The sequence below is a fragment of the Lissotriton vulgaris genome, chromosome 11 (genome assembly GCF_964263255.1).
Source record: "Lissotriton vulgaris chromosome 11, aLisVul1.2, whole genome shotgun sequence".
Taxonomy (NCBI): domain Eukaryota; kingdom Metazoa; phylum Chordata; class Amphibia; order Caudata; family Salamandridae; genus Lissotriton; species Lissotriton vulgaris.
This window is the reverse complement of record NC_141699.1, coordinates 516,659,859-516,684,396: the sequence shown is the minus strand read 5'-3', so window position 1 is coordinate 516,684,396 and position 24,538 is coordinate 516,659,859. Positions and strand designations below refer to the sequence as shown.

The 24,538-nt window shown below is 50.7% G+C and overlaps 1 protein-coding gene across 1 annotated transcript in view; it reads right to left on the bottom strand.

The window, feature by feature from the left end:
- Positions 1–24,538, bottom strand: part of LOC147683096 (zinc metalloproteinase-disintegrin-like cobrin) — a 2,407,169-nt gene that overhangs the window by 2,125,523 nt on the left and 257,108 nt on the right. Inside the window, exon 2 of the mRNA XM_086942497.1 lies at positions 6,506–6,594. Coding sequence (XP_086798623.1) covers positions 6,506–6,594 — 89 coding nt within the window. The remainder of the gene's footprint in view (positions 1–6,505; positions 6,595–24,538) is intronic.

Sequence of the window (24,538 nt, the reverse complement as noted above, 5' to 3'; positions counted from 1 at the left end):
GGCCTGGACTTTCCCCAGACAATGCTGGCTCCACCCCCTGTAGTGCGACTGATGGCCCTAGCCCTGCCAGTGAATAGAGAGGGTGGTTGGGGTAAACAGAGTACTTCAGAACCAGCTGCGACTGGTTTTCCCCCACCCTGCACCCTGAGACAAAGGGTTTGTCTGTATAAGAAGGGGCTGTGTCCCCATACAATTTGTCCTGTTCTTGGTTCTGCCTAGGATCTTGCCAGAGGGGGCTGCTGCTGCTGCAGGGGCCAAGAGGACCGCCACTTGGCTGTCTCCCTGCTTGGAGACCCAGTGTGCTGGCTCTGGCCCTGCCTTGCCCCTCTGCCTGCCTCCAGACTCTGTTGGAGCTTTCCTGTGCCTGGAGGCACCCTGATTTTGATTTGTAGCGCTAGGAGCGCTTTCCTTGTGCCCCCAGCGCTCAATAGCGCTTTGCTGATATTTCTAGCGCTAGGCGCGCTTTCTGGAGTCCCTAAGCGCTTGGGAGCGCTTTGTCGATATTGCCGGTGCCTACCCGGCATTGGCGCTGATTTGCCGATTTTTGGAGCGAGCCAGTGCCCACCTCGCTTTATTTTTAATTTGAAGGCCGGTGCCACCCGGCATTGCCCCGTTGTGCTGATTTTATTTCAAGCCGGTGCCCACCCGGCATTGCCCCGTGTTCACCGCCGCAGCCCGGGAGCCCTGAAAGCTGTTGCCGGGCCGCTGCCTAGAGCGACCCGGAAGTCCCGCTCCTGACCCCCAGGGCGGCGCTGCCATTGGCGGCGCCGGCGGAAGTCAGGCGGCGTGCAGCGGGACAGGTCCAGGCGGAGCGCGAGAGGAGCAGCCGGCTCCCGTGTCCACGAGGCTCCGGAGGAAGAGGAGCCCCGCCCGCGGCCCCCGCAGAACCTCGCCGCCGACGGAGACAGCCGGTGAGTGAAGGGAGGGAGGAGGGCGCCGGGGCACGTTGTCGGTGCCGCCCCTCCCCTTCCGTGTGCGGACCAAGTGAGGTCTTTTTAAGTGTTGGTGTTGACAGTCCCACTCCCAGTTCCCCGAGTATGTTGCCTGTTTCCCCCGCAGAAGAGTTTGGGTTGAAGTTCAGGAGACTTAGGAAACTGCCTCATCAGTCTTGGGAAGACTTTGAAGATGAGTGTTGTGGAGCACTGTTTGATTGGGAAAAGGCTCACGTGAACGACAAGTCTGGCGGATTGTTTAGCATGGTTGTCACAGAGCACCTGCTCAGTTATTGTTCACCAGGGTTGCGCCAGCACCTGTTGAAGTTTGGATCGTTTTGTGCATGTGAGCTTGCAGCGGAAGCCGACCGATGGGAGAGTGCAAGAGGTTCCTTAGCGCCGCTAGAGAGTAATTCCAATAATAGTGGGTCAGGTTTTCTCCAACCCAGCGTGGTGGAGGAGGGTGAGAGTAGCCCAGCTAGGTCTCAGTATAGTGAGGAGGGTGTAGGGGCTTGCTGTCTGTCTCAGTGGAGCGGAAGTGAGTGTGAGACCGAGAGTCCCCAGATGCCCGAAGCCCTGCCTCAGAGCCTGGATGGTTTCTTTAGGGAACACCAGGGTGTGGACCTATGCTTACCTGCTAGTCCACTTGAGGGAGATCTCCTAGTGTGTGGAGGACCTGGAGCATCTGTGAGCGAAGCTTCTGTAGTTTTGGAGTCTGGCAGTACTGCTCCAGTGGGGAGAGTACAGAAGTCCAGTGAGATGAGTGATTTGGGAGTGACCTGTGAGTCCTCAGAAGTCCTGGAGTGCCAGGCAGTGATTCCACCAAAGGTTCTAGACCGGAGTTTGGAGGTCCAGGTTCAGGGTTTGCCTGACCTGAAGGGTGGGAACACTGTAATCAGTGTCCTGACCAGTTCTTTCTCCAGAGGTACCGCCCCGGTTGGGAGGGAGCAGGACTCTGGAAGGGGGTGCAGAGGGTGGGAAAGCCCACCTCTGACCCCGGTACCACCTGAGGGGTTAAACCCTAGGTTGGGAGAATGGTGTTTAGAGGGTACCCCTCGCAGGAGGAGGAGGAACCCTAGGAGAAGAGGTAAGGGGAGGAGAGCCTTCCCTGAGACTCCTGGTCCACCTAAGGTTGTAGACCATAGGCTGGAGAACCAGTGGCAGTCTAGCCCTGTCTTGCAGACAGGAAGAGTGGAACATGGCTGTTATGTGCCAGGGGTTACTACCCCCCACTTGGTGAGTTGGCAGGAACCAGTGGCACCTGGGTGGCCTAGGGCCTGGTCCTCGCCGAGGGCAGCTGGGGAGTACCAGTGGGGTAATCCAGTGAGTCCCTACAGTAGCTTTAGAAAGAACCCCAGGGGTTCACAGTGGCGTAAAACAGGAGGGTGTCCCTGCAGTTGCGGGCCCGCGTCCGTGTTTTATCGCCCCAAGCAGGTAAGTCCATCACGGTGGTGATTGGTCTGCCCTGCGTTTTGGCTGGTAGGGGGTTGTGTTGGACTTGGCCCTTATGGCAGGTTCACCCCTAATCTTTTTGCCTTTAATCTGTGATATGTATGTATGATTTTCTGGTCTGTGCGCACTTTTTCTCTGTGCCCCAGAGTAAAGTGCGTGCATGTAGTTAGGCTGGCCTGCTCTCCCATAGGGATGCATGGGGAATGTCTGTGTCCCTAGTAATTCCTGATGTGTGGGGAGTGCATGCTCGAATTAGGTATGTGCGTGTTCGTGGGAATGAATGCTTCACAATGATGTATGTTGCGTGAGTGTGGCATGTGTAGAAATGCCATTTCTGGGACTTGGCATATTAATGGAAAATATGCCTGCAGTGTGATTGGCTGGAGCTGGCTGGTGAGCCTGGCTCCAGGAAGGCTGGATGGGTCTGCCCGGTGGTGAGTGTGAGATCAGCATGCTTGATGGCTTGGGAGGAGTGCACCCGGTCCCTGATGGGCCTGGACTTTCCCCAGACAATGCTGGCTCCACCCCCTGTAGTGCGACTGATGGCCCTAGCCCTGCCAGTGAATAGAGAGGGTGGTTGGGGTAAACAGAGTACTTCAGAACCAGCTGCGACTGGTTTTCCCCCACCCTGCACCCTGAGACAAAGGGTTTGTCTGTATAAGAAGGGGCTGTGTCCCCATACAATTTGTCCTGTTCTTGGTTCTGCCTAGGATCTTGCCAGAGGGGGCTGCTGCTGCTGCAGGGGCCAAGAGGACCGCCACTTGGCTGTCTCCCTGCTTGGAGACCCAGTGTGCTGGCTCTGGCCCTGCCTTGCCCCTCTGCCTGCCTCCAGACTCTGTTGGAGCTTTCCTGTGCCTGGAGGCACCCTGATTTTGATTTGTAGCGCTAGGAGCGCTTTCCTTGTGCCCCCAGCGCTCAATAGCGCTTTGCTGATATTTCTAGCGCTAGGCGCGCTTTCTGGAGTCCCTAAGCGCTTGGGAGCGCTTTGTCGATATTGCCGGTGCCTACCCGGCATTGGCGCTGATTTGCTGATTTTTGGAGCAAGCCAGTGCCCACCTCGCTTTATTTTTAATTTGAAGGCCGGTGCCACCCGGCATTGCCCCGTTGTGCTGATTTTATTTCAAGCCGGTGCCCACCCGGCATTGCCCCCTGTTCACCGCCGCAGCCCGGGAGCCCTGAAAGTTGTTGCCGGGCCGCTGCCTAGAGCGACCCGGAAGTCCCGCCTCCTGACCCCCAGGGCCGCGCTGCCATTGGCGGCCCCGGCGGAAGTCAGGCGGCGTGCAGCGGGACAGGTCCAGGCGGAGCGCGAGAGGAGCAGCCGGCTCCCGTGTCCACGAGGCTCCCGAGGAAGAGGAGCCCCGCCCGCGGCCCCCGCAGAACCTCGCCGCCGACGGAGACAGCCGGTGAGTGAAGGGAGGGAGGAGGGCGTCGGGGCACGTTGTCGGTGCCGCCCCTCCCCTTCCGTGTGCGGACCAAGTGAGGTCCTTGGTGTGTTCGAGCCAAGAGTGGCTCGTGGGGCATTGGCCATTCCTCTTTTGGTTCCCGAGCGGCCCCAGTTGGCAGAGGGCCGCTCCAACGATCCTTGCCCACAGTCAATCATTGCCCACATCGAGTGAGAGCCCTGAGAGAGGCTCTGGGGGCATTGTGATTATCCTGAGAGCGCTGAAGCTCTAAGTTGCAGATTTGTTTGGCAAGCCCCTGAGAGGCTCCTTGCCCACTTTGTTCTTGAGCCCTCCTGGCGCCAACGTTTGCCCAGTGCATATTTACAACTGTCCAGCACTTAGTGGACAGTTGCCACGTTTAGGTTTGTGTGCTGTGCTGCCTGCGCAGCTTCCCTGACATTGAGACTCAGGGCATTCCGCCCCTTGCGAGGCCAGTTGGCCTGAGGGACACATTTATGAGTGTTGTGCTTTGTGCACCCCACGCATTGTAATTTCTTGTGATGCAATTCTTGCGCATGTGTTCTAACCTGTACCTTTTCTAAAAGTAACCTGACTAGGTATTCTTATGGTTATCCCCTTTTGCTAAACGTGACCTGCCGAGAGGATTGTTTATGTTTATCCATTATGCTAAATGTGACCTGCATAGTGAATTGTTTATGTCCGCTTACCTTTTCTAAAAGTGACCTGATTAGGTATTTTATGTTTATCCCCTTTTGCTAAATGTGACCTGCATAGAGGATTGCTGATGGTTCATGTTATGTTTAGGTTTCCTTCCCTTTGCTAAAAGTGAATTGCTTAGGCGTTGGTATTCCTTCCTTAGGTCCTAGTTACCTGCGTGATTACCCACAGTGAGTTAGGGTTGCGTAGGAGGTCCTTACTGTTCCAGTGATTACTGGATGTGTGTTGCATTTGTAATTTTGGTGCTACTCATTCTATGTTTACGACATAAGTGTATATCTACCAGTATTATCTTCTAACAAGTGCCTACCCCTGACAGTGGTCCATGTGGCCCTGTCCTGTACATAATTCCCCTTGTAAATTCTGCCCGTGCCTCTGGCACATTGTACAGTTTACGTGTGTTATCTAATGTATTTTGTTTATTATAAATACAAAGGCTATTTGTGATATATATCCTTGTGTGGAGTCTTTCTTTGTGGTGGGCCTTGGGTGTTGTTGCTGGGGTGCGTGCGCAAATACTTAACTCATACCGCCTCCAAGTTTAGCCTAGACTGCTCGCGCCACGCTACCTAGAGGGCGAGTGGGGGTTGCCTTGGTGTGTTACTCCCCTGCCCTGACTTTAGAAATGGTGATCCCTGACTGACCTCGACGCGAGTCTTGGCCGGCCAGGGTCCCGTTTCTAACACCTTGTTTCTTGATGCTCATTTAATATCAGTCCACGGTGAAAAAGCTAAAGGTGGCAGTGAAAAAATGAGTAATTTCCCATTTTAGCTTCCATAGGAAATTTTGCTTACTACTACAAGCGCATCGGCTGAACCAAACGTGGTATGAGAATTTTTTTTCCCAGTAGACAATATTTGTTTGGTTTGGGTCAACATTTTGTATATATCTGCCATTTTAACTCGCTAGTCATGAGTCACAAATTGGGTCAAACACACTGAATTATTTGCAAAATGTGACTGCCTGTATTAAGGCTGACATTTATTTTTTACCATTTTGAAACTGGCGATCCACCCCTGACTTGCAAGTTTTCTATAATAACTGAACTGATTGACGCTAAACCAGAGAAAGCATGCTTTCGGAGTAAAGCTCTATTTTCATGCCAAGTTTGGCATACATTCATTCAGCGTTATTTTTTTGTAGGCACAAGCAGAGGTTTCAGTGGAACGTAAAATGAAAAGACTCCAGGATCTAGCACTCAGGTGTGACAGACAATTCATTGCTTATGACTATTGAAGAGGAGTCCTGGAGGAGAACCAATGCATCTTGACAATAGAAACGAATGTTTTGGAATAGATTGGTATAATACCATTGTCACTGCCTTAGCTTAGACCATACGCTAGCAACAGTCTACAGACATTGACTCTCTTCACCCACCATTTTAGTATGTGCAGATTCATACCTTGTAACATAAAATCTGTTTTACCATATCTTTAAAAATTCTGATCCCGAAACACCGGACCGATGGCATGGCAAAGCAATAGTCTCTGGTACACGACTTTGCCGTACTCATACACTTCTAAAAAAAAAACCTGACTTATACAGAGATCTGTATATCAAATCACTTTTCATCTTGGTTAGGGTTATTATACCATTCAGAAATTACTTTGAAATTGTGTTTGAATTATTATAATGCATTTTGCTTTTTAGGTACAGGCAATTTCCCTTCACAACGTCACATATATAGATTCTGTTTGTAGATTGGTCAAGTTCACAATATTTTCCATGCAGTGGAAATCAGAGGTTATTCAACTGTGTTGTTCTTTTTAAACCCAAGGTTTGATGAAACCTATTTGCAGAATTGGAGACAAACCCATCTTTAAAAAGAAGCAAGATGAACTATTTTTTCAACAGTCGCTTATAGAAGAATAGTAGTATGATTGATACAAAACTGTTAACAATATGCCTTAATGGTCCAACAACCAAGTAAGAGGAAATTAGGAAAAAAAAAATAAAAATAAAAAAAATCTGAAACAAAAAACATTATTTTTTTCTATTTACCTTTGTGTCACCCCTGTACCTTGCATAAAGTTGCTCAGGATACACCACTTCATAATCCTTCACTCCGGCAAGGGTTTCCAGAGCAAACACTGTAAAAAAATAAACAAAATATCACTAATGGCATTGGTCTAGGCTGAGGCACTTATTCAAATAAATAGTGATATATATGGCATGCTTAAATTAATCACAGTCACTGGTAATCATCATCAAAATAGCTTTATTCGACAGTTTTGTCATAAAAGCACAACATACATATACAGACAATTTAAAATAATAAATATTACACATTTTAAGAACAGTTTAAGAGAATATTAAACCTCACATAACTGCCGAATTATGCTTGAGTTAAAAATGGTAGGAGAGGTACATGTATCTACAATATTCCTCAAATATTTCGTACCCCATTCATTGTCAAAAAATGAAATACAAAATTACCATCCATTAAGATAACTAAGTCCATGATCAGTCCTAGGAAAGTGCCTTTGCCCGGATATACCAGGCCCATCCCAGAAATTTAGCTGCTGCAATTGCTATTAATGGAGATGAATCCGTTGTTAATACTCTCATTGCTTCTCCATGCCTACTAAATCCAAGTAGTTTGCAAATAGGTTTTACCCACATAGCTTGTGGTTTCTTATACAAAGGGCAGAAGAACAACAGATGACTAATTGCTTCCCGCTCTTCATGACATTTTAGACAGACCTTCTCCGTCTCCCCAACCCAATTACTAGTGAATGACCTGACAGGTAGTGTACCGACCCTTAATTGAAAATACAGCTTTCTGTCAAATGGTTTTTCAATAGCATCCCAATATTGTTCTAATACTGGCCTGGACTTGAATTCCAATTCCAAGAATCGGCAAGTCAGATGCCTTATTGACCCATTTGTACATGCTGCGGTTGTGATATTATCTTCCCATTCCAGAAATTTAGCTACCGCAATTGCTATTAATGGAGATGAATCCGTTGTTAATACTCTCATTGCTTCTCCATGCCTACTAAATCCAAGTAGTTTGCAAATAGGTTTTATCCACATAGCTCGGGGTTTCTTACACAAAGGGCAGAAGAACAACAGATGACTAATTGTTTACCGCTCTTCATGATATTTTAGACAGACCTTCTCCGTCTCCCCTGCCCAATTACTAGTGAATGACCTGACAGGTAGTGTACCGACCCTTAATTGAAAATACAGCTTTCTGTCAAATGGTTTTTCAATAGCATCCCAATATTGTTCTAATACTGGCCTGGACTTGAATTCCAAGAATCGGCCAGTCAGATGCCTTATTGACCCATTTGTACATGCTGCGGTCGTGATCCTATCCCAATATAGCTCCCTTAGAGTCTTCTTAGAAGGAAATGATGCATTGAGTGGATCAACCCATAAGTCACTCAAACCTAGGTGTTCCAACAACGCCCTGATCTCATTCAATTGCAAAAACAACAGGTGATGGACAGAATGCAGAATAATGTCATACATTCACCCCAGTACAGAGATCTGGGCCTAAATACATCGTTTTTTTGCTCACCATGCCATTCCAGTTTGAACCCAGCCATATGCAATTTAGTCTTGACCCTGTGCCCCATGGGAACAGTCCAGCTCGAACTGCCAAGCCAGGTCCACACTGGACTGGAAACAAGCATGCAAGGACCGGTTTCGGGCTTTCAGCCCTGATCAGCCTGGATAGCTTGATTCCAGTGGCATGGAGAGCACGGGACTCACGTCTGAGCATACCCGTCCCACTCGGGGTGACAATTGCAAAAACAACAGGTGATGGACAGAATGCAGAACAATGTCATACATTCACCACAGTACATGATCTGGGCCTAAATCCATAGTTTTTTTGCTCACCATGCCATTCCACTTTGAACGAAGCCATATGCAAATCAGTCCGTCCATCACCACCCCCATCTGTACCGCTTTTGGCCGCCAAAAGTGTGGCAGGGTATGCTCAGACGTGAGTCCCTTGCTCACTTTGCCACTGGATTCAAGCGAGCCGGGCTGAAGACGGCTGGAATGCCAGAAACTGGTCCTCGGAAGCTTGTTTCCGGTCCAGGGAAGACATGGCTTGGCAGTTCGGGCTGGACTGTTCCCATGAGGCACAGGGTCAGACTGATTTGCATATAGCCATGTCTGAACTGGGGTGGCAGAGTGGGCTAAAGAACGGTGATGGATTAAACCCAGATCTTTTGACTGGGTGTGATTGTTTGATTGATTCATTCAGAGGCTCCGTCCATCACCACCCCCTTTTGTACCGCTTTTGGCCACCATAAGTGTGGCAGGGTATGCTCAGACGTGAGTCCCTTGCTCACTTTGCCACTGGATTCAAGCAAGCCGGGCTGAAGACTGCTGGAATGCCAGAAACCGGTCCTCAGAAGCTTCTTTCCGGTCCAGGGAAGACATGGCTCGGCAGTTCGGGCTGGACTGTTCCCATGAGGCACAGGGTCAGACTGATTTACATATAGCCATGTCTGAACTGGGGTGGCAGAGTGGGCTAAAGAACGGTCATGGATTAAACCCAGATTTTGTGACTGGGTGTGAGTGTTTGATTGATTCAGAAGCTCCGTCCATCACCACCCCCTTTTGTACCGCTTTTGACCGCCATAAGTGTGGCAGGGTATGCTCAGACGTGAGTCCCTTGCTCACTTTGCCACTGGATTCAAGCAAGCCGGGCTGAAGACGGCTGGAATGCCAGAAACCGGTCCTCGGAAGCTTGTTTCCGGTCCAGGGAAGACATGGCTTGGCAGTTCGGGCTGGGCTGTTCCCATGAGGCACAGGGTCAGACTGATTTGCATAGAGCCATGTCTGACCTGGGGTGGCAGAGTGGGCTAAAGAACGGTGATGGATTAAACCCAGGTCTTTTGACTGGGTGTGAGTGTTTGATTGATTCAGATGCTTCGTCCATCACCACCCCCTTTTGTACCGCTTTTGGCCGCCATAAGTGTGGCAGGGTATGCTCAGACGTGAGTCCCTTGCTCACTTTGCCACTGGATTCATGCAAGCCGGGCTGAAGACGGCTGGAATGCCAGAAACCGGTCCTCGGAAGCTTGTTTCCGGTCCAAGGAAGACATGGCTTGGCAGTTCGGGCTGGACTGTTCCCATGAGGCACAGGGTCAGACTGATTTGCATATAGCCATGTCTGAACTGGGGTGGCAGAGGGGGCTAAAGAAGGGTGATGGATTAAACCCAGATCTTTTGATTGGGTGTGAGCGTTTGATTGATTCAGATGCTCCGTCCATCACCACCCCCTTTTGTACCGCTTTTGGCCGCCATAAGTGTGGCAGGGTATGCTCAGACGTGAGTCCCTTGCTCACTTTGCCACTGGATTCAAGCAAGCCGGGCTGAAGACGGCTGGAATGCCAGAAACCGGTCCTCGGAAGCTTGTTTCCGGTCCAGGGAAGACATGGCTTGGCAGTTCGGGCTGGACGGTTCCCATGAGGCACAGGGTCAGACTGATTTGCATATAGCCATGTCTGAACTGGGGTGGCAGAGTGGGCTAAAGAACAGTGATGGATTAAACCCAGATCTTTTGACTGGGTGTGAGTGTTTGATTGATTCAGATGCTCCATCCATCACCACCTCCTTTTGTACCGCTGATCTCATTTAGCCATTTAATCTTATAAAATCGATCGGTGACCATTACATCTTTAAGTCATAGTGAGCAAGCTCCGCCGTGCACCACAGTCTTCGCCAGTACAAGAGTGGTCGAAGTTTCACCAGATCTGTTACAGTTTTTCTACCCAAATCTAGCAACAGTGGGTACATTGGCGTGCTTTTCGGGACACCAGTGACCCTCCGAAAAAAAGAATTTTCAGCTACTGACAGGGTTGATAGATTTGCAAACCCCCAGAGCTCGGCCCCATAGAGCATTGAGCTGAGGACCTTTAAACCATACATTTCCATCAATGGACTAATAGGTTTCGACAATGAGGTTCTAAACTTAGTTGCAAGAATCCCGGCCTGCTGCTTATGCTTTAGTGTGGCAATGTCGATTTGCTTTGACCATCCCATGTTTGCCTGGATCGTTACTCCTAAGTACGTAAAAGCGTCAACTTTTTCGAGGGGGACATTATTCATATATACCTTGCCCCGGAATGACCTATGTTCATTAAAGGTCATGAGCTTTGTTTTTCCGTGTTAATGGTAAGGCCCCGCATGGAACAAAAATCCTCAAACCTACTCAAGGCTTTCTGCAGACCACTGGGAGTCTTAGAGATGATTAGTGTGTCGTCCGCAAACATGAGGATAGGTATATGTTCATTCGCCAGCATCGGGTCATCCAGGTGGACCGAGGAGAGGAAACCAGCCACCCTATTGACGAAGAGCGAAAACAGGGTTGGTGCAAGCACACAACCCTGTCTCACTCCCCTGTCCACGGAAAATGACTCCGTCACCTACCCCCGGGCCCCCCATCGCGCATACGCATGGTTACCCTCATGTAGGCGGACGATCAAAGATAGTAATTCAAGCAGCATTCCCATATCCTTCAGGACACACCACAGCCTATCTCGGGGCACTAGGTCAAAGGCTGCCTTCAGGGCCACAAAAACCGCAAACAAGGCCCCTTACCCCAAAACAACTGTCTTCCAGTAGATGTTAATGAATCGGAAGACCTGGTCGATCGTGCTAGTAAGGGGCCGGAACCCCGCTTGCAGTGGAGATAGGATATTCTCGTCTTCCATCCATGTCTGGACTTTTTTTAGTATCAGTCGACCCATGATTTTTGGAATCTATGAGACTAATTGGTCTATAGTTTGCTGCTAAGGATTTATTCCCTTTTTTATATACTGGGATTATCTCTGCCCCCTTCCAGTGGGCAGGGATTAGTGCTCCACGGGCAATTGCATTTGCTAAATGTGAAATGTACAGTTGCCAGGAGGGTTTATAGCTCAAAAACACATCCGCAGAGACTCTGTCTGTTCCAGGTGCTCGTCCTGGGGTTATAGAATTAATTGCCCTGTCCACGTCCTCTGGTGTAAATAACCCACTTGAGAAATAGCAGTGGACGTAGGGATCCGTGCTCGCCACGTCCCCCAGCGACGCATATTGGGGTTCATAGTGTTCAACCCTTGCATGATGGGCAACATTGTTTTGTGGGGGATCAGGGCGCCCCCCCCTGGTCCCATTTATATGTGTCCCAAAATATTTTACAATTCTTAGATACACATGTCTCCTTAAGCTCCTGCCATCTTTCCTGGTCCCGGAGATTTTTTGCTTCTTTTACTGCCTTTCTATAGGAGTCGCGGGCCAGTCTTACATTTACTGGGTCCCCATTACCTAGTGCTGTCCCTAATGATCTCCGGGCGGTGCGGCATCTCTCGTTAAACCAACCTTCCACTTCCTTACGCCTAACACTTTTGTGTTTAATAGGTCGTACTTCTTCTCCAAACAGTACGCTTACCGTAACTATAAGTGGGTCATGGTCGCTTTCAGCACGGTCCCTTACAAACTGCCACAAAGGTAGACTTACAAGGACATAATCGATGCGGCTAGATCTGGCCCCATTATTAAAGGTGTCAGCCCCCTGCTTATCTGACAATGTTTGCCCGTTTGTGGCCCTCAACTGCTGGCCTACACAGATCCCATTGATTTGGACGGCTGCCTCCGTCCACTTCTTAATTGGCTCGATCTCTAGGGTAGGTATGCCCCATTTCATATCGTCATCCTCTATGAGGGACTGATCCTCCAACCCCAACGGTTCAAACGTGGTGTTGAAGTCCCCTACTACTATTACGTCAGTGTCCCTCGGCATACTATTCAATATTAATTCCAAGTCAGCAACAACATCTGATCTTTTCCCACCTTTAATGCCTCTAGCATAAACATTGAAAATACACAGTTTAGGACCATGCACGGGTGATTCTTATCTGAAGTATGTCTATGTTGTTGGTATGAACTTGAGATACTTTACAGCTCAGTGTCTGTCTGACCCAGGCCGTCAGGCCTCCCATTGCTCTGCCCATTGGTTGCTTAGTCGCAGAAACTTGAAATGTGAGGTACCCCAGCCTAAACACAGGTTCAGTCGCCCATGTCTCCTGTAGGAGGCATATGTTGTGGGATTCAATGAAGTCTGACTATTCGGGGAGTACTACCTTGGAGCCCAGTCCTGCGACTTTCCAGGACAGTATTGTCATGTTTTCAGCCCTGTAGGACCCACGGTCGACTAGCTCTACATCCCCTTGTTGCCTAAGGGGCTGGCCCCTACTAGACGTCGACTCCGAAATTGGTGGCAATACATTAACTCCTACGCCTCTTTGGGATTTTGTACTCCTCTCCACCATGCCATTCCAGTTTGGACCCAGCCATTTGCAAATCAGTCTTGACCCTGCGCCCAATCGGAACAGTCCAGCCCGAACTGCTAGGCCAGGTCCTCCCTGGACTGGAAGAACAATTGTTACTTACCTGTAAACGGTGTTTCTCCAGTATTGGTGTCTTTCATATATTCACATGCATGAATATTCCTCGTTGTCGAAGTGGGAGCCCCACGGTAAATAAAATAGCAATAAAACCAATAATATCTGTATATGAAAACATAATTACATACCTTCCAAAACCATAAATACTTATAAGTACCAAGGTTAGCATTAACACATAGGAATACATTAGAAGAAAAAGAACACTTTTATAGCATATCCATGTCATTATGTTAGTTCAAACTACAGCCAATCAGGCGCAATCACCCCGCAAGAACCTTCACCTCAGAGGCTCAGGCCCTCAGATTTTTGTAGCACAAGAGTGACAAAACAGTCTAGAAGGAGAAGCGAGCCTCTGAGGGGAGGTGGGTGGGTCGCATGTGAATCTAAGAAAGACACCAATACTGGAGAAGGAATATGCTACTTACCAGTATGCATCTGTTCTTGGCATGTAGGGCTGCTGACATTCATATCGGTGCATAGATCGCCGCCTAGTGTTGGGTCCGGATGATTGCACATTGTTGTCCTGGAAGAGTCTTCGAAGTATCACGAGATAGGTTGCTCCTCCCCTGGACTACAGTGTGCATGGGCATCCTCTCCATACTTAGATTGTTTTTCGCCATTGTGGCAGAGATGGAGTGTAATACAGTAAGTGATGACCATGCCTGAGAATGATTCTGAGTGCTACAGCTGCGACAGGCACCGGGGAGGAGGGTGGGCGATATGAACGTCAGCAGCCCTACATGCCAAGAACAGATGCATACTGGTAAGTAGCATATTCCGTTCGAGGCATGTGGGCTGCTGAATTCATATCTGTGCATAGAATAAATAGCAGTTACCTCCTTATCGGCGGTTGCCCGTGCCAGCTGCAGCAGTCTGAAAGAGAGTTCTGAGAACAGCCTGTCCTACAGCAGCTTGCTGTTTGGAGTGTACATCTACGCAGTAGTGTTTGGTAAATGTATGTATGGTGGTCCATGTGGCTGCTCTACATATATCCTCTAGAGGAATGTTACCTAGGCAAGCCATGGATGCCCCTAGCTTGCGTGTGAAATGCGCTCTTGGGGGAACTGTTAAAGTGCGTTTAGCCTTTTGATAACAGATTTGTATGCATTTAACAATCCATCTGGCTATACCTGATTTGGAAATAGGGTTGCCTTTGTGTTGTGGAGAGAAGGCAACAAACAGTTGTTTAGTCTTTCTAAAGTCTTTTGTCCTGTCGATGTAATACAGGAGAGCTCTTTTGACATCTAAGGTGTGCAGTGCTCTGTCTGCCACTGAATCTGGGTTTGGAAAGAAAACTGGCAGTTCTATGTTTTGATTAATGTGGAACTGCGAGATGACCTTTGGCATGAACTTGGGGTTGGTGCGCAGCACTACCCTATTAGCATGAATTTGTAGGTAGGGCTCTTGAATTGTCAGGGCTTGAAGCTCACTGACTCTTCGGAGCGACGTGATGGCTATCAGAAAAGCTACTTTCCATGTAAGAAACTGTATCTCACAAGAATGGAGAGGCTCAAAGGGGGGCCCCATGAGCCTGGTGAGAACGATATTTAGGTTCCAGACAGGCGAAGGAGGGTGTCTGGGAGGGATCACTCTTTTAAGGCCTTCCAAAAAGACTTTGATGGCAGGCACTCTGAAGAGGGAAAGGTGCTGCCTGTTCTGAAGATAAGCGGCCATAGCAGCCAAATGTATCCTGATGGAACTATACGCTAGATTGCATTGATACAGATGCAGCAAGTAACATATGATGTTCTGCGTGGACGCATCTAGCGGATTAATGTTATTGTTGGAACAGTATATGACAAAACGTTTCCATTTGGCTGCATAGCACGCCCTAGTTGTAGGTCGCCTTGCCTCTTTGATGATGTTCATACACTCAGGGGGCAAGTTGAGGTAGCCAAACTCTATGACCTCAGGAGCCAAATCGCTAGGCTCAACTGTTGCGGATCTGGGTGCTGAATGTCTCCATGGCTCTGAGTGAGGAGGCTGGGAGTGAGGCGCAGCCGTTGGTGAGGCACCACTGAAAGTTCCAGGAACATGGTGTACCAAGCTTGCCGTGCCCACGTTGGAGCAACCAGGATGAACGTCATGGAGTGCTGCCGCAGTTTGCGCGCCACCAGCGGTATGAGTGGGGCTGGGGGAAAAGCGTACGCAAATCGGCCTGACCAGTTCATCCATATCGGATTGCCTTGAGACTGCGGGTGTGGGAACCTGGCCGCAAAGCTTTGGCATTTTGCGTTCTCTTTTGTGGTGAAGAGGTCGATCTCTGGATGACCCCACTGCTGGAAGTATGGCTGGAGTACCGAGTGGTGAATTTCCCACTCGTGCATCTGATGACTGTGCCTGCTGAGCAGGTCCGCTATCTGGTTGTCCACGCCCGGGAGATGCTCCGCCATGAGGAAGATGTTCCTTTGAATGGCCCACTTCCACATGCTCTGGGCTAGGTGAGATAGCTGCGGGGAGTGTGTGCCTCCCTGTTTCTGGATGTAATACATGGCAGTCATGTTGTCCGTCCGGATCAACACGACCTTGTTGCACAGGTGCAACTTGAACGCTTTTAGTGCCATGAAGATTGCCATCAGCTCTAACAGATTGATATGCATCTTCTGCTGTTGTGTTGTCCATAGTCCCTGCACCGTGTAATGGAGGACATGCGCTCCCTAACCCTGGAGAGATGCGTCCGTCGTTAGCACTATCTGTGGGACAGGCTTTTGGAACGGTCGTCCCCTGCAAAGGTTTTGTGTATTCCACCAATGCAGAGAGTTGTATGCACGACCGTCACCAACACTAGGTCTTTTAGATGCCCATGAGCCTGGTTCCACTGTTGTGCTAAGCATTCTTGAAGGGGACGCATGTGCAGCCTTGCGTGCGGGACTATGAATATGCAGGATGCCATCATACCGACGAGCTGCATGAACACCTGCACTGGGAGCGATTGTTGAGGCCTGAATCTCCGAAAGAGCAGCTGCATGCTGTTGACTCTGGCAGAATTCGGCTGCGCTGTTGCCGTCAGAGTGTTCAATGTTGTCCCTAGGTACTGTTGCACATGGGCGGGCTGCAGGTGCGACTTTGCTTAGTTGAGTGAGAACCCTAGACTGTGAAGGAGGTGAATTGTGCGCGACATGTGGCTGGTACACTGCTGGGTTGACTTGGCTTGAACAAGCCAGTCGTCCAGGTAGGCATAGACATGAATGTGTTGTCTTCGAAGGTGCGCAGCCACAGTCGCTAAGCACTTGGTGAACACTCTGGGGGCAGTGGTGACCCCGAAAGGCAGGACCTTGAATTGGTAAAGCTGATTGTTGATGGTGAACCTGAGATATTTCTTGTGACTTGGGTGAATGGGAATGTGGAAATATGCATCCTTGAGGTCCAGGGTCGCTAGGAAGTCGCCCTGACTGAGCAGCGGCAGGACCTGCTGTAAGGTTAACATATGAAAGTGTTCTGACAGTATGTATTGGTTGAGGGGCCTGAGGTCTAGAACGGGCCGCAGGGAACCGTCCTTTTTTGGGATTAAGAAGAACAATTGTTACTTACCTGTAAACAGGTGGTTCTCCAGTATTGGTGTCTTTCATAGATTCACATGCTTGAATATTCCCCGTCGTCGAAGTGGGAGTCCCACGGTACATAAAATAGCAATAATGCTAATATATATATATATATATGTAATAACATAATACATAATAAAACAGAGATAATATACACTGAAAAACCTCAACAATGGTTCCTACATAGGAATGCATTATAGAGAGAAAACTCATTTGCAACATATCAGTGTCATTATGTTAGTCCAAACTGCAGCCAATCAGGCTCAAGCACCCTCTAGAACCTTCTCCTCAGAAGCTCAAGCCCTCAGATTTTCGTAGCACAAGTAATAAGAGCGTATGAGGAGAAAAGAGCCTCAGGGGGCGTGGCTAGGGCGCCGATGTAGGTGGACGCGGGACTCCGGAGCTCCTCCGTGCCCGCCTCGCACCACCACACATCCTGCACCCCGACTCACTCCTTGACCCCCCAACAGTGCCCAGGTGGACACCAGGGGCACGCAGGGAGATTTTGGAGGACCGGGGGCCCCTGTAACTGCCCCCGCCGGACTTCCATCGGTGAGCGCGGCACACGGGGACGGGAAAGCCCAAAATGGCAGCCGCCGTCCTGACGAGACGCGCCTGGTGACGGAGCCCGAGCGAAGGGGAGAAGCCCCCTGGAGCTGAGGTGGCGGCCCACTGGTGAGAAGAGACCCTCCGGGAGCGGGCAGCGGTGAGGGGCAGAGGCTGCCACCCTCGCGGGCGGATTTGGGGGACCGGGGAAAATCGGCCTGCCTGACCCCAAAATGGCGTCGGCAGAGACCCGGCGATCGCCTTAGCGGCCGGCTGGAGACCCACTGGACCCGCGTGGGGCACTGAGACAGCGTGGGGCACCTGACCTGCCCCCCTGGTGGTGATCTGAGGGGAGAGCCTGCACCACGGGGGATCTGGGGACACGCGAGAGCGGCAGGCGGCGAGAAGAGTGGGGGACGAGGGACGGGCTACCTTCCCCCACGCGCCTTTGACTTTGAAGGCGGGAAGAGGCACCTATCTGGCCTTGACGGTCGTTTGCTGGGCCGCGGTGGCCGCGTGGGGTGCTGGACCTGCGGAGAGCACCTCTCCTGCCCTCCTGGCGGTGGCAGTACCAGGGAGCCTGCGCCACAGGTGATCGGTGGCACATGCGTGAAGAGGGCGACGGGGGGAGCAGGGGACGAGTTGCTGGCGTCCCGCCCTCATGAGGCGCTGAAATAAAGGACGGAAGAAAGCGCCTAACTGGCCGGGGACGCTCGAATACAGGGGGCCACACTGGGACTGGTGATCAGTGGCGCACACCCTGCCTGAGCCTTCCAGGTGCCCTGACCTGGGGCGCTGGTGCCCCACGACGCTGGTGGGACAGGACCTGGCCTTTGGACGATACCGCGGACCGGACCCCGCGAGGCGCAGGCCCAGAGATCGAAAGGGACGGCGGACCTGAGGAGGACGGGGAGCGGGAGCATCGGCGGCCGCTGCGGAGGCATCGGACGAGCGTTGCCCGCAAGGATGGTACGTGGCAGCAGGAAAAAGGGCTTCGAGACCCTGAGGTTGGACGACCCGGGGCACCCTGACGACGACGTCCCGCCTGGGGGGGGAGCTGGGGGCTCGGCCCACCCGCGAGACCCCTCCCTGGGAGACATTATGCAGGCGATTGTGGCATCGCGGGAGGCTCTCGAGAAGCGCATAGACACCATTGGGTCGGACCTGACCCTACTGATGAGGAGAAAAGAGCCTCTGAGGGGAGGGGGGAGGGTCGCATGTGAATCTATGAAAGACACCAATACTGGAGAACCACCTGTTTACAGGTAAGTAACAATTGTTCTTCTCCAGTATTAGGGGTGTCTTTCATAGATTCACATGCTTGAATAGAATAGATAGCAATAACCTCCTTAAAAGCTGAGATTGCAATAATTCTTAAAACTTGAAAACGATAACATATGGCTTAAAAGCATATAGCAATCTCAAAAAGAAATGGAGGAGGGAACAGAGGCTCACCTTATTTAAAAAGATGACGAAGCACTTCTTGCCCCACTGCGGAATCCGCTTCGTTGATGGCTTCCAAACAGTAATGTCTGGTAAAGGTGTGCCTGCTGGACCATGTCGCTGCTCGACAAATCTGGTGTAGAGGCACCCCAGCAAACAAAGCGGTGGATGACGCCATCGCTCTCGTTGAGTGTGCCTGTACTGGACGTTGTAAAGGCTTGCCAGCTTGCTGGTGACAAAAGGATATGGCTGCTGAGAGCCATCTTGCCACTGTCTGTTTTGTCACTGAATGTCCCTTCCGCATCCGTCCATATGCTACAAACAGTTGATCGGATTTACGAAAAGGGGTGGTCCTTGAAATGTAAAATTTCAGACAACGCTTGTTGTCTAAAGAATGTAGTTGTTGTTCTGCCGGAGATTTTGGATCCGGGAAAAAAGTCTTTAAGAAGACAGGTTCGTTCAAATGGAAGTCAGTAGGTACTTTCGGCAAAAAAGAAGGATTGGTCCGAAGTGACACTCCATCGGGCTTAAACTGTAAATATGGAGGCTTGACCGTGAAAGCGTGAAGGTCACTTACACGACGAGACGATGTTTTTTTTTTTTAAATCTCTTTATTAGCATCAGATTGGTCCGTGCAAGCATACAAGTACACAGTAAATTGTTGACAATGAAAACGTTAATGATCATTATACAAAGGAAATAAATGGAGGACTGGACCAATGATATTACAAGCAGTGTAACACAGTCTAAAATCTTATTTTCACTTTTCCATATCTGAAGGAATAATGCACACTCGGAAAGATGACACAAAGAGATATAACCTTCTTCAAACAAAACAAAAATGAGTGAGCCTTCGTGACAGAGAGAGCGGCAAGTAACACATCTATTTGACTGGCAAGATGGCATAACCAGAGGCATAGGCAGTCAAGGGCAGGTAAAACGACTAATGTAAAGACTAGAGTGAAGCAACCACTCCAGCCGGGGCAAGGTGTGTAAAGGAACTGAGGAGAGAAACGTCCCGGCCCAAACCAGCATACAGTCCACAAATCAGCAGCTCACGCATATCCCACTCCAGTAGTGCGTGGACGCTAGGCCCTGCATAACTCAATAGGCAGCGCACGGCGGGTCGGCCAAAACCACCTAGCCCACCCCCTCTGGGACAATAGAGCTAGCAGCCTGGGAGTGTGTGTCCCGTGTAATCTTGCTAATATACTGTCGGTATGGGCCCCAGATGTCGATTGGGCGTGAGGCTGTGGGGATCTGCGTGGAGTACTCCACACTATTGGTATTGCATTGGGAAAGGCTGCGCATCCAAGTCTTGGAATCAGGGATCCGCCTGGACCCCCAAAGTAAAGCAATTTCCCTTTTCGCCAGCAAGAAACCTATGGCAGCAAGTTTACGCGTGGTCCGGGGGAACTCAGCGACATAGCCAAGCAGTGCAATCTCTGGCTTATGTTGCAATTCGCATTCCAAAATGTCGCCCAAGATATGGTGCACCTGCAGCCAGTAGGTGTGCAGTTTCGGACAGGTCCACGTGAGATGTGCAAAATCGGCATGGGGAGCTCTACATTTAGGGCAGTGATGAGGTCTGGTCGGGTCAATTCTGTGGGCCAGCGCCGGTGTGAAGTATAGGCGCCTCAAAAATTTAAAATGAATTAGCTTATGCCTACTGTTGACTGACACCTCTTTAGTGGAGCGGCAACAGGCATCCCATTGGTCATCCGTGATGGGGCCACCCAAATCAAGTTCCCACGCCGCACGAACTTTCGCATCCGAGGCCGGGAGGGCCGCCACACAGAGTCCATACAACCTGGAGACCATATGGGCTCCCGTTTGCGACTGGATTAGGAAAGTCAGTGCTGCCATGTCATCCGGCGGCAGTGGGAACGACGGAAACTGCGCTCTAAGCATGGACCTCACCCTAGTCAGGACGAAGGAATCCATAAACGTCCGGTCCGTGAATCGCGGGTCCTCGGACACAGAAAAAACATGTCCGTCCGGGAACAGATCCCCTATTGTGGCGAGCTGGTATTTGGACAGCGTTCTGCGGACCACCGCCTCTGCAGTGATGGGGAGCCAATGCGGGTTAGGTAGTGGAAGAGCCGGGGAGTACAGCACGTCCAGCTGGAGCAGCCTACGCAGCTGCATCCAGGCCCATGAAGTAGTGGACACAGTTTGTATGTCAAGTGGGTCTCGGGGGAAGCCTGTGGGTAATATCGAGTTGAGGGTAAGTGGTAGTACCAAGTCCGCTTCAGGTCTCAAATATGGAATCCGAGCGTCTGGATGGAACCAAGGATGCGCATATGCGCACTGCGCGACTAGGTAATAAATATAAAAGTCTGGCACTCCAAAGCCACCCCGTTCATAAGGCAGCGTTAAGATGCGCCAAGAAACTCGCGGATTCTTATTCCCCCACACTAAACGCAACAACAAAGATCGGAGTTGGGTGAAAAAAATTCGAGTGAGTGGGATCGGTATGTTATTAAATAAATACAGAAAACGGGGAAGTATAATCATTTTAATTATGGCGATACGGCCGGCCATCGAGATAGGGAGGCGAACCCAACGTGTAATATTATCCTCCAGAAAGTCTAACGCCTGTCCGTAATTAAGACGAATCATGGATACCGTGTCCAGATGGATGTGGATACCCAGATATTTCACCGATTCAGTATTCCACTCCAGCGGGAACGGGCAGTCCCAGCGGGCAGTGGAGGGGGTGAGCGGAAAGATCTCAGATTTGTGCCAATTGATACGAAGGCCGGAGTATCTCCCAAAGCGTTCCACCTCAAGCAGCAAGGGCGACAGGTTGGACTCCGGAGATCTAACATATAGAATGGTATCATCAGCGTAGAGGGAGATGAGTACCGGGCCCGTCCGGAACTGGAGCCCGCGGTGCAAGTGGTGCTCCTGAAAGTGTCGTACCAAAGGGTCCATGGCCAGGATATACAACAGGGGGGACAGGGGGCATCCCTGTCTGGTTCCCCGGGAAAGAGGGAAACTATCAGAGAGCGTGCCATTAAGGCGCAGCCTCGCTCTGGGGGCAGTATAGAGCAACTCGACCGTGGAGACAAACAAGGACGGCATGCCCATACGGTGCATGACGGACAAAAAAAACGACCATTCTAAGGAGTCAAATGCCTTCTCGGCGTCTAGAAATATCGCAGCTGCCGGCGTATCCGGCTCAATCCTGTGAAGGACAGAAAACAGCGTCCGCAGATTAAAGGAGGTGGATCTATGGGGAACGAATCCGGACTGGGCAGGCGAAATGATAGATTCCATAAGTAAAGATAGTCGAGTGGCAAGGACTTTCGCCAAAATTTTATAGTCAAGATTGAGTAGGGAAAGGGGCCTGTAGGAACCGCACCTAGTGGGGTCCCGACCTGGTTTGGGAAGTAAAATGATAACTGCCTCCCGCAATGTGGGTGGCAGAATCCCTGTTTCGAGCGCCTCCGCATACACCTCGATCAGGCGAGGTACCAGCTCCTCCTTGTACTCCTTATAAAAGTCGGCCGAAAAGCCATCCAGACCCGGCGCCGAGGAGCCTTTCAGCGCATCAATGGCTTCCACAACACAGTCCGGGTCGATAGGCATCGCCAGAAATTCCTGCATATGTTTTTCCAGGAACACCATAGAGATTTCGTTAATATAGGGGCCAGGGTCGCGACAGTCAGCCGACAGGCCCGAAGTGTACAATTCCTTATAGTAGGAGAGGAAGGCACCGCAAATGGCAGGGGTGGTCTGATGACGAACACCTAGATCATCAACCATGTCGGAGATGAAAGATGCCTGGCGGGGGGGTCGAAGCAAATGGGCCAAGAGCTTGCCAGGCCTGTCACCTTCACCATATTGCCTAGCCGAGTGTTGTGTGCAGAGATACTTCAGTTCCCTGTCTGCAGTGTCTCTGAACTCTTGCAGTAGTTCTAGCCTTTTCGCCTCTACCCCAGCAACCGTATCAGTGAGCGTGTCAGTGTCTAATGCAGCAATGTCCTTCTCAATACGGGTCAGGGAGGCACGGATGTCGCGCAGAGCCCCTACATGTTTGTCGATGCAAACCCCCCTGATAGTGGCCTTGAATCCCTCCCACAATGTAGCCCAAGTGTCCACCGTGCCCTCGTTGAACTCAAAGTACTCCTCAATGGCAGTACGGACGTCTTCCTTGAAGACCGGGTCAGATAACGCCCTGCCAGGAAAGCGCCACTGCCTCTCATACCCTCCCAACCTGGGGATTAGTAGGGTCAGCACTACGGGAGAGTGATCAGACAGTGTGCGCGGGAGTGTCGAGTGGTCACTTACCCAACCGGCCACCCCTGGGGAAAGGAGCCAGTAGTCTATTCTGGTACTAGTGTTGTGATACCCCGAGTGGTGGGTGTAGATGGGAGCGGCGGAGTGTAAACGGGCCTCAATGTCAATCAGTGAGTAGTGAGCGCACATATCCGCCAGCACAGCACGTGAGCGGGGCTTACAGTCCGGGGAAGAGGAGGTGCTGTCCCTGGCAGGGGTCATCAGCAGGTTAAAGTCACCCCCCACTATCATCATATCAGTGTCTAATCGCAGCAGAACATTCTGAAGACCCTGGAAGAAGGCAGGGGAGTCCGAGTTGGGGCCATATATTCCAACAAAGGTGACCTTGAAGCCCAGAAGCACCCCCGTAACCACAACATACCTGCCATCTACATCCAATACACTGTCTGAGAGCACAAATGGGACGCGTCGATGTATCAAGATCGCAACCCCCCTCGCATATCTGCTATAGCTAGAAAAAAATCTGTGCGTGCCCCAGCTTTTCGCAAAGGAGGAAGAGTCAGCACCCATTAGGTGCGTCTCCTGTAGAAATAAGACATCCACCCCATGTCGCGCTGCATAGTTTAGAACTTGTCGCCTTTTCCTTGTGTCATTTAAACCCCGGACATTCCAAGACATGGAGGTAAGTCTGGAAGGGCCAGACTGCTGCCCTATCCTAGCCATTCAAACCGGTGGAATCGTAAGGAAACATGTGTGTGCAGAACCGCCGGCTCCCTCCCGCAAAGTAGGCATCACTCAAATAGAAAAACAGTGCGTGTGCACGAACAACAGAACCAATGCGTAAACAAACCCATCCCAACCACCCACCACCCAGCCACTCCTTAAACCCAAGGAGGCTATTCCCACCCACTCGGAGACAATCTAGAGCAACAGACAACAACAAGTGTCCGCTAATGTACCTGTAAGATAAAAACAACGCTAGAGAAAAGTACAGCACGGCTCGCGCCATGGGGGTAGGCGACGCTCCGCCATGCGAGAACCACAATCGGGGCAACGTTCAAATGTCAGCAATTATGAAAAGCACTGCAAAAAAAAAAAAAAAATAACAGCATTGCAGATGCAGAATACTGGGGCTAATAGCCTGGCATGAAAAGATGGAGAGGAGATAAGTCAACCCTGTCCGGTTTCATTAAACAGGTCAGCACTAGCCTGTGAGTCAATGCGTGGCGGAGACTGTTGTGCGTCATCCGACTTTCGAGGCGACCCTCTGTTTTTGTAGACTCGACAAAATTCCTGTGCCTCTGTAGGGGAGTCAAAAATGCGAAACCTGCCATCCACGTCTACTCTGAGCCTGGCAGGATACAGCATCCCATATCGCAACCCTAGTTTGCGCAATGCAGCCTTGACACCAGTGTACTTACGGCGCGCATCTTGGACCATGATCGTGAAGTCCGGGTAGAAAGAGAGCACATCTCCCTGCCACCGAACCTCGCCCGCTTCCCTGGCAGCTTTCAGCGCCGCGTCTCTGTCCCTGAAGTTCATGAGCCTGGCTATAATGGGCCGGGGCGGCAGGCCAGGGTTAGGCCGGGGCCCCAGCGATCTGTGTGCACGCTCAACCACGAAGCCAGTGGTAAACGTGTCTCGACCAAAAAGCTCGATCAGGAGGTGCTCCACAAAAGTGTCAAAGCGTCCGGTGGCTGTCGTCTCCGCCACGCCAATTATTCGGAGATTATTGCGCCTACTGCGTGCCTCCAAATCCTCGTTCTTAATTGCGACGTCTTTAAGGATCTTCTCCACACGTTCCAACCTTTTCAGCGTCGACGCGGCTCCATCCTCGATGTCGG